This window comes from Phoenix dactylifera, chromosome 8 (assembly GCF_051530095.1).
Source record: "Phoenix dactylifera cultivar Ajwa chromosome 8, Ajwa_hap1_PhDact_Kaust_v1.1, whole genome shotgun sequence".
In the NCBI taxonomy this organism is placed as follows: Eukaryota; Viridiplantae; Streptophyta; class Magnoliopsida; order Arecales; family Arecaceae; genus Phoenix; species Phoenix dactylifera.
The window spans coordinates 9321580-9339573 of NC_143197.1; the positions used below are offsets into that span (position 1 = coordinate 9321580).

Genomic DNA, 17994 nt, shown 5'->3' on the forward strand with positions numbered 1-17994 from the left:
ACCCACTTTATGAACGACCCACTTATAATATATTTGAGTTTGACATAAATGAGTTTAGATTGTAAATGAGTCAATCCGTCTAAAACTAAATATTAAATAAGTTGAGTTCAAATTTAAACCTTTTGGCCTATTTAATTCATTTCATAATCGGGTCAAGTTATAACCCAACCCATTTAACCTCTTTAAAACTAATTTAATCTGTTTGAAATCTATTTAACCTATTTCTGACTTGTTTAACCTAAGTTGCTTAACCTGTTTATTATGTTTAAATCCATTTAACTTATTAAAAATCCATCTAATCTATTCAATAAATAAGTTATGTGGATCAAATCAAATTATTTATTTAATAAACAGATTTAATTCAAATTTAAAATTTTGACTTATTTAATAAATGTCAGATTTGGATTAATAAATTTTTGATCCAACTCACATCTAATCCGACCGGATTGTTACCCCTACCAATAGATATACCCTACCAACAGATAGATTAGTGTCATATACAGTATTGTACATGCTTATACTTGAGTGGGATAGAAATATATAATCCTCGGATGAAATAAACAAAAAAAAAAAAATGCTGCACGTGCAATTCATGCGACTCACCAACTTGACTAAAGGCAAAAGTGGCGAGAAACGCAACAGTACAGACATCTCTCAAACCCCTCATTCGCGAGCATGATAGGATATTATCTACCGAGCAGTATCGTAATAAGGATGGCAGAGTGCCACGATCCTCGAAGTGCAGGGCCCCTTTTCAGCTCACCTTGCACACTCCGCACAGCTTTCAAAGGCGAAGTTGCAGCTATTTCTACCATTTTATCCAACAGCAAATCATGGCCTACAGTATAGACAATTCCAAATTAACGAACCCAGAGGCTAAAATATATTTTTTCGGATTAAAAAACAATGTTTCCATATAGTATCTCTTTCCTTCATGGAACAAACACCCTTCTCCAATTCCATTGCAGCAAGCAAAAGGTGCAGTAAAATCAGCAGATCTAGACCTTACTAAGTTACTAGGCAGACAACCACCATTGCACCTCTTAATTAATAAGCCTTGCGAATCCTTAGGGGGCCACTACAATCAAGATACAACCTAATCAAGAAAGATTGCAACTAACAATATCAGACTAATTCCACTCAAAAAAACAAAATATCAGACTATCACCAAGTACCTGAAATGGATTAGAATCCCTTAATCCTGAGTAAGGGAGGCTACGCTTGAACTCCGAAAGGGCCAAGTGGCTTACAGAGAAGTTTCCCAGCAGCTGGTGTCATTTGTTAGTAAGCAGGCGGGCCACATCTGGCTCAAGTTTAAAAACTCAACCAAGAGAAATTCTAAAGAATGCAGTCCAAATCCAATATGCTAATTTGGCTAGGATCAGATCAAACTCTCAACAGGTGCAAATAAGGCTCCAATAATCCTGCCAAGGGGTGAGAAATTTTGAAACCTACTGTAGTTAAGATCAGTTCATCACTGGTTCATGTTCAAGGACTCCAAATGACAATAATCCCTCAACCTTTGCATTACCATGGTCTGCTACATCTAAACACAATGAAGAGCAGGTCAAAACTGGCATCAAGATTGTATTACAAGTCACGCATTACAAAATCTTTTAGCTCTCATGTTTGCACAGAAATATTCCTGATTTAATTGACAAGGAACTAGCTCTGAGCTTACAATCAACATGCGCTCTCACCTGGCAACAATAAACATCATTAACATTTAAAATTTTAAGCTAACAGTAGTAAATACTTTCTAAGCTGATCAGTTCAGATTACATGTTCCAACGCATTGCTAATTGCACAGATCGACCAAGATATACAGGCAACGTGTAGGAAAGCCAGGGCGAGAATTTGCAAGCTAGGAAGCTCTTAACTAATAGGATACAGGTACTTTTACCAAAAATAGGATACAGGCACTGGCTGGAGCATCATTGTCATCGTCAACCAGATTTGAATAACAGCACTGCCTTCGAATCTACATAGAAATAGATGAAGTGGTTGGTCTCATGCGTCACATACGAACCTGTGCAATACAACCAGAAACCAACAGAAAAAGAATATTTACACTCCATGGACAGATTAACTAACAGAATGAAGCAAAATAATTACCTTAATCCATAACAATTAGTTTTAAAATAAAGCGACAAAAAGAAAGAGGGGAAAAACTTCAAGCCAAAATATGGAGATAACTATGACATAATTACAATATCTATGCATTGAGTAGAACTTCACAGTTACAAGTATACATAGTTCAGTCATAATCTCGGTTCTCCCCTCTCTCCCCCCCCCCCCCCCCTCTCTCTCTCTCTCTCTCTCTCTCTCTCTCTCTCTCTCTCATACTCAGTTAAGCCAAAAAAAGAAAAAGAGGTTAATATAAGACCTGATCCATTATGCCAATACTAAAGTAGCAGTACCATTTGTGATAAAGAAAAATTTTGAGAGATAAAAGTCCATATAACCAAGAATGAACTGATGGTTAAGCCGAAAGTCAAGAAGACAAGATGGTCTCTGCTATTAACAAGGGCATCAAATTTACCAAAAGTAAACTGCATATGTGGATTTTTAGAAGCTAAACGGATTAGAACTCAGCTGCTTTGGTGTTTTAGAATTTCCAAATATGAGATTTACCAAGGAGAAAGGGGACGGCGTAACGAGATGTAAAAGTGAGTGGGTGTGATGGAAAATATATGGTAGAAAGATGCAGAGCAATTTTTTTGAGCCGAACAATGGAATAGTCCAACATGCATTTCATAAGAAATGAAATGGAAACAAAAAGCAGAATAAAACAACAAGAGAGAAAAAGAAAAAAAGATAATAGCCTCGGAGCCCAAACAACAAGGTCCAAACCCAACCGAATTCCACCTAAAGCCCCCATCACATAACAGTATGTCCCAATTGAAAATGGCCCACCTGCAGGCCCAACAATTTGAATTCAAAATTCAAATGGGCCAGCTGGAATCCTCAGTCATCCAGCAGGCATCAAACTCTGTGCCGCATGATGGGGGACCAGATCTCCACCTACTCCACTATGATGCAGAACAATTACACGATCACATAAACACAACATAAACAGCAAGCCGTATCTTATCAATTTAGAGCAGGCAGTTTCAATTCCATTTCTTATTTCCTCTCGAACACAAGCTTGTGCTCCCATGTTTAAAACTTGAAGCAAATATGTTATTCAAGGATATGGTTCCAAAAGGGTATGGGCAGCATTAGAACAACAAACTTGTACAAAAGATGTTGTAGCTTGTCATCATTTAGAATTTGCATACTAGTTAAAGAAAGTCTTCATGAGAATTCAGAAAGTACATGGACATGAAGAGAGAGGAATAGAGAACAAAAACAAACGGAGACTGGAAATATCTTAATAAAATTCATTTTTAGAGGAATTCTTCATATGTCAGTTTGTGCATGTTATTTATCGTGCAAATATAGTGGGTGCCATGGATTTTGTGTAATATCATGAATAAGTCATCATTGTAAAAAGTGAGACGAATAATGATAGCGGAACTGCCAAGTGCATCATTAGCTTTTCCCTCGCTTCCATCCATATTACCTAGGATTGGTGAATTTTTCACAAAAATGATGCCACTCTAGCCTCAACAAGACCGCCACAAGAATGCCAAAAGTACAATTATTTATATAGACTTTATAAAACCAGCAGATCCCATATCACTAGCTGGACAGTTATATTAGAACAGCAGATCCATGACAGGCTATCCAGTCATGGTCCAAGCAAAGCATTATAAATAATCAGAAAATGGAAAAGTCCGTTCAAACAAATGCAGATCAAATTACAAAGCATGAGTTTGATCAAGAAGAATGTCATACAGTAAATCAATCTTGTGAAAAGAAAGGCATAAATCTACACAATTTACAGCTACAACAAGGACAATCAAATCATTTAGTTACAATAGAAGAAACCAAGAGAAATTAACTGATATGGGACAAGGAACCCCCCACCTCAGGTTCCATGCCAAGATCACCCAGGAGTCGAGTTACCTCAAATTATCACTTCAACAGAAAAGTAGCCCCTGGTGCATCAAAAACATCAGCCCAAGCTTTCAATCTAAAACTAATGTTCGATGGATATAGAATAGATATCCATGTCTTGGATGAACCCATCCTGGTAATACCAACCTAGATTCAGGGTCCTCGTTCGAGTTTAGTCAACATTGCATCTGCTGCAGGACATGATGCATCAAAATGCCTTAAGCATGCCTTAGCAATAATTTAATCAAACTTGAGTCCATTTCCCTTCCTGAGAGCACCTACAAGTCCTACTCATGGCAAAAGAACCTAAAAAATAGAAACACAGCAGGTTATCCCTCTATTTTTATAGGGAATTGTGTTATTCTTTAGTTGAGTGCCTACTTCCTACATTTTCAGGTGACTACATTGATTCCAAAAGAGCTTGGAGACAGCATGGTGTTGATCCAAGGAGGCTGATGGGCAGCCTGCTCCAAGCCAAGGCACTTATACCATGTTTGAGAGATAGTTCTCATAGTATGTCAATTAGCCACAGTATCCCTTTATTACTCATTTGCTTTAATACCCATATTATTAGTTATCCAATGCATATTTTACCATCACTTTAGAATAATAATTTTCCTTCTAGGATATAAGAGGGACTTCAGGTCCTGACTTCAATCAGACCCAAGCTTGTCTTCTACCCACAAACAATAAATATCCCATTTCCACAGCCAGTACTGCAATCAATTCTGGATGTGCTTGCTCAGACCTCACATGACCAATCCTTCTTATATGGTGCCATGTCATGTCATCTAGCCCAATAATTTGATTGTACATCATTCAGCATTAATTCAAGCAATTGTCAAATTTCAGCTATAAGACAATGAAAGGACAAGAAAATGAGGTTTTTCCATCTAAATATGGATGAAACCTACAAAAGAATGAATGCAAAAGACTTCACTTCTCAAATTCATTTATCTTGCAAACAAGTACAACCGAATGGGATCAACAACCATGACCATGCCACATGGAACTAAAATTATAAATGGATTTATTTATTTTTTTGCGCAGAGGAGGTGGGGGGGGGGGGGGTGGATTGCTAAACTTTTCTGCACTAAAAAACAAAATCAACCCAAACTTATAGGTATGGCAAAACACCAGTTACAGGTACAAAAATAATACATCAGCTATTTGGAAAGTGTATCTAAAGGTTATAGTTTAACAATTAGATAGTGAACACATCCAAAAAGACTTAACTAAAGTAAAAAAAAGGTTATGTAATCCAATAATCAAGTAATATCTTAGAAACAGAAGAAAATGTCAAGGATGTTTTACATTAACTAGAGATGCATTAGATTATCTGACAGTGTCTGCTAATGCAAATATTACAAAAATACCCATAACTGCCAAAAACGCTGGTGGCTTTGTGCTCATGCAGATCGACATATGAAATTTATTTTCAGGCTTACGGAATGATGAAAACATATAGCAAGAGAAAAGATATACACACAGTCTTTATAGGCTGCGGAAAACATGCATACTACTACTAAAAGTAGTTTGGTAACCATCAAAAAAAGGCAAGAGAGGTCATATACATATCATTTTAGATATGTATAAGAATACAGTGATATGTCTGCATGCAGCAAGAATAGTAAGTTCTAGTGGTAGTGGTAGCCTGCACCAGGAGTTAGGATTATGCCCTCATATCTTTTCATCTTAATAGAAAGACAGATGGTATTACATTGAACGTGATTATGTATACTATTTATGAATGTTGCAAAGTTGAATCAATGAGACAAAAATAGAAATTAATGGGAAAAACTTATAGAAACACGGATTGAAAAACATTTACTCCATCCAACATAGAGTTCTATTTCCAGGAGAATCTTGGAGTAACTAAGCCTTTATTACATTTATAATATATGAAACAGAGAGACAAATGGAGCATCCTATAGATTTGAAGCAGGTGGGTAATGAGAAGTTGGTTTGCCAAATCACCACATGCTGTTAAAACTTGAAGAAACATATTATAGAAAACAATAAAATGATAAGAATATATTAAACGAACTCTTGACATTGAAGAAGGTTCACTTAGATATATGGCTTGAGAACATGTGGATGTTGAAGTGCATATGAGATAAACCAAGGGATAATTATTTTACTACTTCAAAATAAAGTTTCGAGTTGCAATGAACAGGAGATTGCTTTTTCAAGAAAGGATTACGCAAACTTTGGCTCATAGGAAAACTAGGCCTTCTGATAGGTAAAAGAAGTTGATGCCTAATTCATTATCTTAGTCTCCAATGAAATGTTCTTGGTTACAGCAATGACTATTATAGCTTCTTCATCTTGGTGGCAAAAGAGTAGAGCATACTTTGCAATAGCTGACATGAATAACTCGCAAGCTGAAAATTTCACACATATGAAACAAGTTTTGGCAGCTTCTGACCTACATTAATACTGCAGTGATTGTGGAAAGCTAGATGCTGAGAGTCATATCAGACTCCCAAATATAGATACACATGGAACACTTCAGATCTTGTAATGATCATGAAAATTTGTGGATGGCTGGAATTAGCATTTCATAGTTACTTGGTAAGCTGATATCTTCATTCTGACATACTTTGAGCAAATGCACAGGAACAAAAATCCTAGTTGAGATAAAGTTGTTTTTCTATATCCAGATATGTTAAAAGGTTTTATATTGCAGTTTATCGAAGATTTCAGCTGACCCAGATTGCATGGATTGGCACATCAACAGGCAGGGACAAGCTACCATTTTCTTCAGTATGGACTCGGCATTCAAACCAGAACAGAAACCATCTCTGAGAAAACCTTGTAACAAGACTGTCGATGCCTCAGTGAACTTGTCCGCAAGAATAAGCATCAGGCCCTCATGGATGAACAAAACCCTCTTCTACTACCTTCAAAAAGATACTCTGACAGTCAAGGAAGAAGCGCTAGCTTTGCACAGGCATGACGTTGCCAAGCATCCTTCGTCAAAAAAGATATCAAAAAAAATGAGGTTCAAAAAAAAAAGAAGGGAGGGGACAAACATTCCAAGAACGCTTCTAATAATTCGCAATAACCATCATTTTTCTATTGATAATCCCAATTCACATATTAATACTAACTAAATCTTTTTCAGATAAACTGATAAATCTCCAGGTCATGCTTTCTCATCAACATTTTCTTTGTAATTCTTTTTTGTTTTCCTTTATCCTCGTGACAAGCACATAGATCAAGTTCTAAATCAGGTAACTTCTTGACCATGCACCAGTTAATTCATTACTCGTGACTTCATCCAGCTAAAAAGCATACAGATATAAGTTCTTGGAAGTTAGTACCTTCATCTCAGCAACAAAAAGAAAAAAGAAAAGAAAAACGAGGCTCAAAGATTGATATGAAGACAAATGGGAGAAGAAAGAAGAGATCATCGGTGGGTACCAAAGTTGCGACCGACAATGCAGTGCCAAGTTGGGCCGTGGTTCTTGTCGAACTCCTTCTTGATGTACTCCGCGATGTCCTTCTCCACCGTATACTTCTCGAACGCCTAATCAGAATAAACCCTAATCAAGAGACTCAAAAATAGTACCAGGAAACGAACTTTACGGAAGAAATCAAAGGGGGAAGCGGACGCAGAAGAGGAGGAGGTGGAGCAACGTACGATGCGAGCACATTCGAAGACCTCCTGCCGCATCTCCTCCTTCATGTCCGCGCTCTTGAAGGTGATCTTCCTGGCAGCGGCCCCCGTCCCCGCCCCCAGCGCCGCCGTTGCCGGCGGCTTCCGGTCGTCGGAGGAGGCACGCAGGTACGCCGCGGAGGGCGCCGATCCGGCGACGCCCTTCCTGCTGTCGTCCGCCATCTCGCCCCCCTTTTTCCCTTCCAGTCCCTTTCCAAGATCGCCGGCTCCAGCCCCGAAGACAACGCGGGCGCTCTTTCCCCCTCTTGTGCGTTTATGGAAGTTTCGGGATAAAAGATCTGGATCGTGTTTTATATCTGACTTGCAAGCGTCATAAAACGGTTTCAAATTTCGAATTTAAATAGTGAATCCGGGGGGGGAGGGGGGTGGGGGATTAAAAAGCGAAGCTTTTTGCATCCACCCGCCGGAGCCCGGATTGGAGAAAGTAAATTAGGCCACGCAAGATGCTGAAAAAGAGACGACAGCATGAGTATTTCGTACGATGGGATAGATGGTGGCTGGTGGTGATACCGCGTCGCGTGATGGAAAAGCAAATTATCTTGTGGAGGGGCTTGCACTCAGTGCACGCAAACGACAGTACTAGGGCTTCGAGAGGCCTGAGAACGCGGCGTTTTCCGACAGACCGAGCCAAGAGAGCAGAGCACCCACATTTGCACCCAAAATACGTTGTGACCAAGTCAGGCTTGATATATACTGGTGCAATCATTCCTTGAAATAGAGATGGGCTCCACTAGTTTATCATCTGATTGGGCCTCATAGCATCTAGCTCAAATTTATTTTGATTCAGTGATTGGTTATAGGCTGATCCAGCTTTTTGTCTCTTTTTTTTTTCGGAGGTCTTATAAGCTTGGTTCATAATTGATTAAAATAAGTTTCAGATTGGCTTAGTTATAATTAAAACGAGACTGGTCCGAGCATATTTAAATTTGAGCTTAAATTGTTGCTGTGGAATTGGATATGCAAATGAAAAGTTAGTACTTGAAAAGGGATGTGAATTTTTTCCATTGTAAAGTAGGTGTTTCAGACCTAAAAACTTCAGATAGTCAGCCACACAAAAAGAAAAACAAGACCTGGTGCAAATAAGAGCTATGGTTTACCTCAAAAAAATTTAAATTGCATAAAAAAAAGAAAAAAGAAATAAATAATCATGGCTGCACTCTTCATCTGTTTGGATGGAAGTTGTAAGTTTGAACCTTGGGAGGTGGTTCCAAATATTTAAGTAATCCTACGGTTGTGCTTCCATTCTGAAAATAATGATGCGTGATAATACGAAACTGAAAAAAACCATCACAAGAAAATGAAGAGCCACAGTGCTAAAACCAGATTAGATCCATCTCTCACCAAATCATTTAATAATTCAATGTAAAAATAGCTATGCATTATATATCGAGAAGTGTAAGATGCACAGCCACATGCACATCACACAAGAACAGGTGCCAGTTTCCCCTATTTCGCACAACCTGTTGCATGGCCAATGCAATAAATATTAAACTTTCTTTCATTCTCGAGTTGGTAAGAACATCATAGAGATAATTTTACAACGGGCGATCCATAAGAAATTTGCCAGTTGGTGAGCCGCGGATGACACCAATGATAACAACCTCTGCTCAATAAGCAGAGATTCTTTTTCTTGGTTGGTACACTCCCAATAATTTAAACCTGAATAGTCATAGTACGATTAGCTGTCCGTCCCTCTCCATCAAGAAAGAAAGGAGAAGAAAATTTCAGGTACGATTTTCCTTTAATTTACTTTTGATCAAAAAATACTTTATTGACTGTACATAAAAGCAAACTTGAAAAAAGTACATGCCTTCTCAGGCTTTATATAGTGAATAATTGGTGGACCATGAAATGCTGCTATTTTTCACATTGAAGAGTTGACAGCATCAAACTAATGTTTTTTTAAATATAAAAATTAATATTTAAGTGATGTAAGAAACTTCTTCCACAACGATGGAACTCCCAGCATGAGCAAAAGATACTGTTTATTTTTGTCTTCCAAGATGACCTGACGATTAAGCAACAAGGATGGAGTTACACTGTCATGCAGCGAACGAGTTTAAAAAGCTGAAGGTGCTTGGAAATCCTGTGGGGTTAAGATAAGAAACGAGCCGAAGAAAAGCTATCCTTGAAAACAGGTTCTTTCTGATGAGAGCCAAAACAATATAATAAACACACAAAAGAAAAATGCGCTCAAGCTGCAATAGTTAATAAGCAGTTCTGGGGCTGCAATATGCTTATGTCACATGATAATATCGTTTTCAATGCTTTATAATGTATTCTTCAAAATTTGTTAGGTCTCAGAAGCAAGACCTTGAAAAGCTACGCACCATTCATCCATAATCAGCAAAAAAAATGTTCACAAAACAGTGATTAGAGATAAATTGTTTGAAAATAGGCCTTAGTTCTCATGATGTATAACACGGAAAAGGCCTTAGCTAAGTGTTCAGCACGAAGTTCTGCAGCCAACCGTAGTCGTACTAGCATTTCATGAAATGATAGAATTTGTCATTTGTTAGGCTATTACAACCCTTAGTACTCAAACCTCAGAGTGTTATCCAAGCATGCATTTGTCCAGTTTTCTACTGGCATTTAACTCTTAGTGTCCACTACATAAGAATTACAAAAGAGAAACAAAATGATAAACAAGACTTACAGATAACAAAGGAACAAAGACATTCTATGAAGATGTTTCTGTCATATTTTCTAATTCCTTTATCAACAAGTTGAGACAAGTTAAGAATATACCTCGTCCCTATGTTTCTTCATCAGAGTCTTCCACAATCCTACTCATTTTAGCCCTCTTCCTTCTTAACACCATCTCTTGATCTTCCTTATCAGTCTCGGAATGTTCATCAGGAGTACCAGCACCGGACTCCGGGGATGCAACCTTCTCAGACGCATTTTCCTCATCTGGTCCTACAGATTCCTCACTTGATTCATTCTCAGATGATGTAGAATTGGCCTGGCTGGGATCATGTTCAGATGCCTCTCCCTCAATGGCAATCTTCTTCATCTCTATGATCTTAAAATCTCTTGCTGTGCTGCGCTTGGCATGCCTCAACAAGTTGACTTTAGTCAGCTTGCTGAGTTGGATGAGATATTTCTCATAGTCCTCAATTTGGAATATCAAATCAGGAATACATCTATTCTCCCTTTTGATCTTGCTAATGATTCCCCTCCTCTGAGCATTCTCTTGCTGGTTCTGAATTGCCAAACAAAGAAAGGGAAAAGAAAAGAAAGGAGATGAGGGAAACTTTAAAGGTAGAACAAACAAGCTTATATAGATCATTGAAACAGAAGTGAAAGCTAAATCGGACATAGGCAAAATAAGACTGCAGAGCTATTTACCCTTTGCACAAGAGCAACAAAATTGTATAAAGGACTGGTGAGCCTTGAGCAAGTCACTTCTGCTAGCTTCTGAAACTTGGGGCTAGGTAAGAGTTGCTTGCAACCTTTAGGAGCAATGCAGAGTTTTGTCATGCGAGCCAAAAGCTTGTAAAATCTTGCAGTTACCTTCAGTAAATGCTCTGCTTGAGAGTCTGTAAAATAAGGACATAAAAGTGTTGGTTGCGATGTAAAAGCAAAGCATGTTATTCATTGTTGGATGAAAAGCATACCCTTAAGGTTCATCTCCAGAAAAGAGGACAAGAGATATGCCAGTGCTTCTGACCTGGAGTGCAATGCTTCTTCCAATTTTAGTCCAGGTAGCCTTTCACCAAATTGGTGCTTCTTTTTCAGGCCAATGAATTCAAGATTGACAATGGAGATTGCCTTAAGTTTTGATACAGACCAGTCCAATTCAACCATGCAACATTCAACCACTTGTATAAGCATAGCAGAAATTGCATTTTTTGTTGAATGATTAATAATGGGAAATGTTTCAGATATCTCCTCTGGATCTTTATCTTCAGATCCCATAACTTTCAACAGCTCTAATGCCATGTCATGAGCAACAATCAGGTCATTTGGAGCAGGCATCAGATAAATGGCGAGTCCCGCTACACTTCGTGCAGCATTGGGGTTCTCTATACTGCTGCTCCTACAGATGCCCCCAGCCCAGGTTCCATGATAGGTCTTCTGTTGACGTGGCAATTTCTTCTCCATGATCACTATCAATTCAGCTAGAACCTAAACAAGAAAATGGGAATAAATTCACATCCATCTTCTACATAAGTAGATGAAATCATGGAAAGAAACATGAAGCAAACAAAATAGCAAAATGATGATGAGATTTTTCCCTCCTCCCTTCTTGAGGCCATCTCAGCATGAACTAACACTTCACTGGAGCTGAATACACTCCTCAAAGCACCACCATCCCCATGAAGACTTGCTGACTTATTGAACAAAAATAGAAACAAAATTTACCCTAGTTTTTTGGTGTAAATTTTCATGTAAAATATAACGATTAAAATGCAGTAATTTTTAATGGGTTAGTCTAAAAAGATTCCGAAAAGGCTTCATTTTATTCAGATGATGCATTAAAAACACTTAGTTCGGCCTAAATAATCAAGCTAGCTGAAACCAGCAGATTGATTCAAACAACTAAGTAACATAAATTCCAGACTAATTGTTTCAAATAACCATATAAGCAGAAAGGAGCAAGCCCTCATTCATCATATGGTAAGGCACTCCTCCCCATTGCAGGAAGATATCTGCGTTCTATTGTAGGCGAAGATCATAACAATATAATCATTCCGAAGTGGGTAATACCATGGGGGATGAGAAGTAGCCAAAAAATAACACAGTGCTATATTAACACAATATACTAGGGCTACTACATCTGTTAATCTACATTCACAATGGAAAAGAAATTGTAGTGTGAAAACAGGAAATATGCTTAATAATCAGCTACAGAGAGGGACTAGAGCTACCTCAGATTCATGGAAAAGTGAAAGAGCAAGAAGCTCTGAATACAGTGGCTTTATTATTTTCTCTAAAAACAAATGGAGTCTTCTCAAGAACTTATCCTCCGGCATTGAGCCTTGCCCATTGTCAATACCCTGAGCAGTATCTATTGTAGTTTCGGAATCCAACTCTGGTGCTTGCAGGATAAGCATATCCTCAATCAATTGAGCAAAATGAACCCCAGATGAATTTAGCTTGAACAACTCATTCAAGCATAACAATGATAGTAAGAGTTGGTCTCCTTTATTTTCTATGTTTGTCTTCCGTTTGCCTTCTATCTTTTTAGGATCTTTTTCTAGTTTTAGGCCAGACTTAAGCAGCCATACCAGCTGCATTATAAGTTGTCCCAGCTGTTTAACATCTCCATGGAATAAAGTTTTCAATGGATCATTATTTGATCCAGTTTTCATCAAACTGATTGATTGTAAATGATGAAGACAAGCCTTTAAAGCAAATGATATTAGCTTCAGACACTGGTCCCATGTCTTGCACGAAGATGATTGACTATGATTCTGAGAAGCAGTGTGTTTGTCATGATAATCAGCATTGCCTGACTTAAGCGCAGTCACTAGAAGCTGATGGATATTTGAGGTTGCAAAGAAAGGTCTCCTTGCTTGAGATAATTTTTGGAGGGAAACATGTGGGTACTCTTTGGACTCACTGTTAGCCTTGTCTTGGATATATCTCGAAGATCCTTTCCGGTTGCCACTCCTCTGTTTATTCATGATTGATTCTTTTTCTAGAAAATCATATGAACTAACAAGCTCCATTATTTCTTTTTCAAGCACTATCTTTTCTTCATCAGCTGCTTTCTCTAACTCTGAAGCAACAACATTAACGAACACCTCAATAATTCCAAGCAAAATCCAACCACGAGAACAAGTTTTCCCACCTTGTGATGGAAGAGAAGTATCTTCACTCTGGCCTTCACCATCTGATCCAACAATGGAAGCAATCATATCATGGTCAGAAGCAGAAAAAGTATCGAAATTGAAACAATATTAGCTCAACAAGAGTCAGACAATGAGAGTTGAAGGGGACACAAAACCATCTAAAGTGCATTTTCTTAGAGATCTCCGGATCTTTGATAATGCATTTGAGAACAGCTCACCAGATGATGTCCTTGCAACCTGCAATAGGTTCAAGAAAGGATTGTGACTGCAAGTTTTACAGTGACAACTTCAGATGTATCCATTGACAGCAAGGCAAGCCATGTCTCCCTTACCTCATTCTCTTGTGAAGGGGAGAAGTCAAAACATGGCCAAGAATACTCTGATGGATGGTCAGATTTATCATGTGGCTGAAGAAGAAGAATCCAAGAGACACACGATAAAAGATAGTCCAAAGGTTCTACCAGACAAATTTTTCCACTCTCCAACTTAAAGCATGCATCAACTCTAAGGGGAGAGTCTGCATCCTGCAAAAAGAATTTGTCCAAAATATGCCAACAATGTTATGACGTAATTCCTTAAGGATTATTGATGGTTTCATGAATTTTTACATGATCCTGAAGACAACACAAAAGAAATAACAGCAAATATGCAACTTTTGCAAACTACAGATAAAAATCAAAAGGATGAGGCAAAAGATAAAATACCTCTTTGTAAAAGTGAAGAAAGTGAGGCCAGAGAAAATCCAAGACAGAGGTAGCAACAAACGGGTCTAACACAACAAGTTTAATGAGACCATGGTACATGATTTCTTTAACTCTAACCTGTCTAAAGCAAGCAACTGCTATCAAAAGACTTGTTAAAGCTGGGGAAAAAGTGAAATTTTCATGACTATAAGTGCCTGAAAAGCACCTGTTGTGAAAGACATCTCTGAAGCAATCCACTGAGTTCTTGAAAGAGACCTCTGCCCAGCCCACAGGATATAGCTTGCTGGCTGCAACTTGCTTGGCTGGATGACTCTTGTAAAGAATTTATACCATCTTTCTTAGATCTGTTTTCCATTAAAATTAATTCAATGATAACATTAGTAGCAGCTATACGAACTGAATCTTCTCGTTTGAACATGGCCTTTCTTACAACCAAAACAACGTAATCCTGCAGATATTCATCAACAGCATCATAACAGCACTTGGAGTATTGAAAGATTACTGCATAGTGAGATAGTTTGAGAACCAACACCTGGAGATCGCGGCTGAACTTGATCAGTGGCAAGATGGCATCAACGAGAGCAACAGAAGTTACATCATTCATGAAAGAGAAATAGTCCAGTAATTCTTTCAGGTGAGCAATGTAATCTAGCATAGGGTAAGGGTAGCTTTGAACCAGATGACCAAATAACCTATTACAAGATTCACATAAAGATTGTATTAATATGTATCAGATTGTAAGAAAAGTGCTCAAAAAAATTATAATCAAACTGCTTAAATACTTGATGATCGGCATGCTCTCATGAGGCTTCAAAGAAAGAATCCGAAATTTGCACTGCTCAATTATCTGCAGCTCGGGGGAAATCAAATCCTTAATAGAAAATATTGAGAGGCTGCACTTCATGACAATATCAAAAAAGAAAGAAGGAACAAGGCATGATACATAAATGGGGCAAAGCACAATAACTATGAAAAAAAAAACCGCCGCATTGATTGCTATCTATTTTCCAGTTCCTTTTCCTTTCATTTTAAATTTGGCAATGAGCGATAAAAGGCTTAAATAATAATCACTGACAAAGTAAAGCATGGTTCCATACAGTTCATAAAGCTAATGGAATTGTACAAGTTCCAACCAAACAAACCTCGTTTCTTGCCATGTCATGGACCTCAAAAAGTGTCTTTAGTATTTGAATGCCGAGCTCTTCCATGCTCATCAAACCTCTAGAACCACCAACTTCTCCACTCCCACTATCTATTGATTCCAGCAAAACAAAGCCAAACTGAACAGTGCTGGGTACAACATGCTCCCGTCCATAGTTGCTCTCATTCACCTACAAAATAGTGAAGTGCCTCGATTATGCTTGATGATGAATTCAACTAGTATGAGCGGGTGCAATAATTCAAACATAAGGAAAAATAAGAAGCTGAGTGCAAAAAAAGTTACAGCTTTTATCAATGCTTTCTCCACACATTTAGCAGTCTCCAGGCATTCCTCTTTCACATCATCAGGCAACCACTTGCAATTCCTACAAGTTTCAACCTTTTAATCAAACACAACAAAACAAATCACAATCATATTTTTGAAGAGAGAAATGTCGCTGATTGGAAAGAATCCTCACCATGAGAGCTTATAGTCGCGGTGAGAGGTCACCACCGCTGACCTCAAAACACCAATAGACCTCTCGTTGAATCGTCGCACCCTGGCTACCGACAGCAGGATGGCGACCGCGAAGTGGTTAAGCACACCACGATCGGATCGAACAATGGCCAGCACCTCCTGCCCCAAGGAAGGGTCCTGCTTCACGGCGAAGTTCACATGCATCAAAACCGTCCCCTCCACCTGCCGCACAATCGAAGCCGGCCCCGTTAGGGACCCACCAAAAAACCCTAAAATCCCTCCAATCACCGCCCTCTTGTTGATCCCCTTGGAAGCGAGGAGAAGGAGCTGGTAGACAAGGGACGGCAGATCCTGGAGGTCCACCGCCTTCATTCCTCCGAATACCTTCTCGACGAAATCCAGAACACTAACCCTAGAAAGCGCCGGGAAATCGCGGAGGAGGGAGACGATCTTTACCAACAGGGCCTTGGACCAATCGGTGGCGAGGAATCTCTCGAGGATCGGGACGATGGATTCTTCTCCGGAGGCATCGATGGCGAGGTCGAGGAGGCGGGGGAGGAGGTCGAGGGGCTGGGCGTCGTCGGGGTCGGCGATGTCGGAGAGGTGGAAGGCGATGAGGTCGAGGAGGGAGGGGAGGTCGGAAGGGTCGAGGTTGGGGAGGAGGGGGGAGAAGAGGTGGAAGACGAGGGCGGTGTCGGGGCCGTGGGGGAGGCGGCAGGAGAGGAAGAGACGGAGGGAGGAGAGAAGGAGGGAGGAGAGGAGGGAAGCGCGTGGAGGGGATCGGGAGAGGAGGGAGAGGAGGGAGGAAAGGTAGGTGGTGACGGGAACGGAGGGAGAGGGGGAGGGGGAGTCGAGGAGGGAGAGGAGGGCAGAGGGAGAGGCGGAGGAGGGGAGGGTGGCGAATGGATCCTCGGCGAGGCGGACGATGTCGTCGGCGGTGAGAGTCGACGGAGCTGGGTGGTGGGTTCGGGCTGATCTGGCGGTGGTGGTCATGGCGCCGCCGTGGCTTGGTGGCGCTTCGTTTCTCTTCCTTGCTCTCCGCCTCGCTCCCTCAGGTTTGAAACTTGGGGAGCGTGTTCGCGCTTGCGCGGGAAATGATGATTGGAACTTGGGGTGGGGAAGAGAGAGAAAGAAAAGAGCGTGGCCTGGGCCGAAAGCCCGGAACCCGGAACCTGGCTTGAAGCTTGAGCTTATTGGGCTGGCCCAATTAACTTGATTTACTAAAATTGTTCCCAGAATAATGCTTGATACGTGGGGTGGCACCGTGTCAATGTTTAGCCCTTTAACCTGTTTAATTTGATTCAAGCCATGCTATATTCCCAGAATAACCTGATTTTTTATCTGCTTAATGAGAAAGTTTAGTTTTGGTTACTCTTGATGATGACCCAATACCAAACACCTCGTATTTTTTTAAAAAAAATAATATTATATTATAATAAGAATGGGCAGCAACTCTATCGAAGTTTGGCTTCACTTTCTCTAAAAAACATTTTTTCTCTTAACTCTTGGCATTTCATCTTGAATTGATTATATGCATGCTGTTCTCATATAGCTCGACTTTTGGCATTTTTTTTTTCCAATTTCCCATCATCACGTATATTTTATGGGCCACGTCTTGTAGCTTTTAGTGTGTTGCACATATGTGAGATTTTAATTTATTAACATCTCATATCATAAATATTTTTTTTATCACGGTTATTGTTATCGATATTGACTAAAAATATTTAAAATTAAGATGTATAGACTATGGTTCCATATTGCATTATTCTTATTTGTATTTTTATTCTTTTATTTCAAAAATAAAATATATTTTTTTTATTTTCAAATCATAAAATTTTAAAATAATTATTAAAAAAATATAAATATGTTGGTGGTGAACAAAATTATGACAATAGTTGTGAAAGCAATAGAGACTATAGTGATCTAAGGGGCAACGATGATGTAGTAATAATAGTGGTAGCAGTAATGGCTGCAGCAGTAGTGATGAAGATGACTGCGATAATGGTGGTGCGGAAAGACAACTATAGCAGTGGTAAAAATAGTGATGGTGCATACGACTATTTAAAAATAATAAAAATAATTTTTTCTTTTTATATATTTTTATAAATGATAAAAATAATTTTTGAAAATAAAATATAAAAATAATAATACCAAACATGTTCCCATCTTAGTTTTTGTGATTTTATT

General features: G+C 39.1%; 2 protein-coding genes and 1 long non-coding RNA gene across 9 annotated transcripts; all 3 read right to left on the bottom strand.

Annotated features, from left to right (window-relative positions):
* Nucleotides 1–877: 877 nt before the first annotated feature.
* LOC120105767 (uncharacterized) lies at nt 878–1316 on the bottom strand. Its single transcript, XR_015967902.1, has 2 exons — nt 1176–1316; nt 878–1078 (listed from the first exon to the last, which is right to left on the bottom strand). It is a non-coding gene; the product is annotated as an uncharacterized LOC120105767 (long non-coding RNA).
* A 240-nt stretch (nt 1317–1556) lies between these two features.
* Nucleotides 1557–8110, bottom strand: LOC120103824 (uncharacterized). Of its 2 annotated transcripts, none has more exons than XM_039120532.3 (3): nt 7649–8110; nt 7429–7534; nt 1557–2029 (listed from the first exon to the last, which is right to left on the bottom strand). In XM_039120532.3, the coding sequence occupies exons 1-3, from the start codon at nt 7844–7846 to the stop codon at nt 1947–1949; spliced, it is 387 nt and encodes a 128-aa protein (XP_038976460.1). In that variant the 5' UTR covers nt 7847–8110; the 3' UTR covers nt 1557–1946. The 2 variants fall into 2 exon arrangements, with proteins under 2 accessions (XP_038976460.1, XP_038976461.1); XM_039120533.3 differs by lacking the exon at nt 1557–2029 and adding an exon at nt 5032–6975 and having other exon boundaries at nt 7649–7990.
* A 1092-nt stretch (nt 8111–9202) lies between these two features.
* LOC103703711 (fanconi anemia group I-like protein) lies at nt 9203–16931 on the bottom strand. Of its 6 annotated transcripts, none has more exons than XM_088702711.2 (13): nt 15809–16931; nt 15634–15715; nt 15332–15520; nt 14972–15036; nt 14395–14881; nt 14190–14306; nt 13818–14009; nt 13641–13722; nt 12559–13526; nt 11305–11815; nt 11036–11226; nt 10433–10889; nt 9203–9343 (listed from the first exon to the last, which is right to left on the bottom strand). In XM_088702711.2, the coding sequence occupies exons 1-12, from the start codon at nt 16798–16800 to the stop codon at nt 10440–10442; spliced, it is 4326 nt and encodes a 1441-aa protein (XP_088558837.2). In that variant the 5' UTR covers nt 16801–16931; the 3' UTR covers nt 9203–9343; nt 10433–10439. The 6 variants fall into 6 exon arrangements, with proteins under 6 accessions (XP_088558837.2, XP_088558836.2, XP_008784882.6 ...); XM_088702710.2 differs by lacking the exon at nt 9203–9343 and adding an exon at nt 9407–9692; XM_008786660.6 differs by lacking the exon at nt 9203–9343 and having other exon boundaries at nt 10223–10889; nt 14395–14637; nt 14722–14881.
* Between the last annotated feature and the right edge of the window lie 1063 nt (nt 16932–17994).

What these genes read in the sequence shown, in the direction of transcription:
- LOC103703711 (XM_088702711.2), bottom strand. Translation starts at nt 16,800, where the DNA reads ATGACCACCACCGCCAGATCAGCCCGAACCCACCACCCAGCTCCGTCG. An exon ending in CGCGACTATAAGCTCTCATG is followed by an intron (nt 15,716 to 15,808) that starts GTGAGGATTCTT and finishes TGAAACTTGTAG; the next exon opens with GAATTGCAAGTGGTTGCCTG. An exon ending in TCTGGAGATGAACCTTAAGG is followed by an intron (nt 11,227 to 11,304) that starts GTATGCTTTTCA and finishes CTTATTTTACAG; the next exon opens with ACTCTCAAGCAGAGCATTTA.
- LOC120103824 (XM_039120532.3), bottom strand. Translation starts at nt 7,846, where the DNA reads ATGGCGGACGACAGCAGGAAGGGCGTCGCCGGATCGGCGCCCTCCGCG. An exon ending in TCTTCGAATGTGCTCGCATC is followed by an intron (nt 7,535 to 7,648) that starts GTACGTTGCTCC and finishes TATTCTGATTAG; the next exon opens with GCGTTCGAGAAGTATACGGT. An exon ending in CATTGTCGGTCGCAACTTTG is followed by an intron (nt 2,030 to 7,428) that starts GTACCCACCGAT and finishes TGTATTGCACAG; the next exon opens with GTTCGTATGTGACGCATGAG.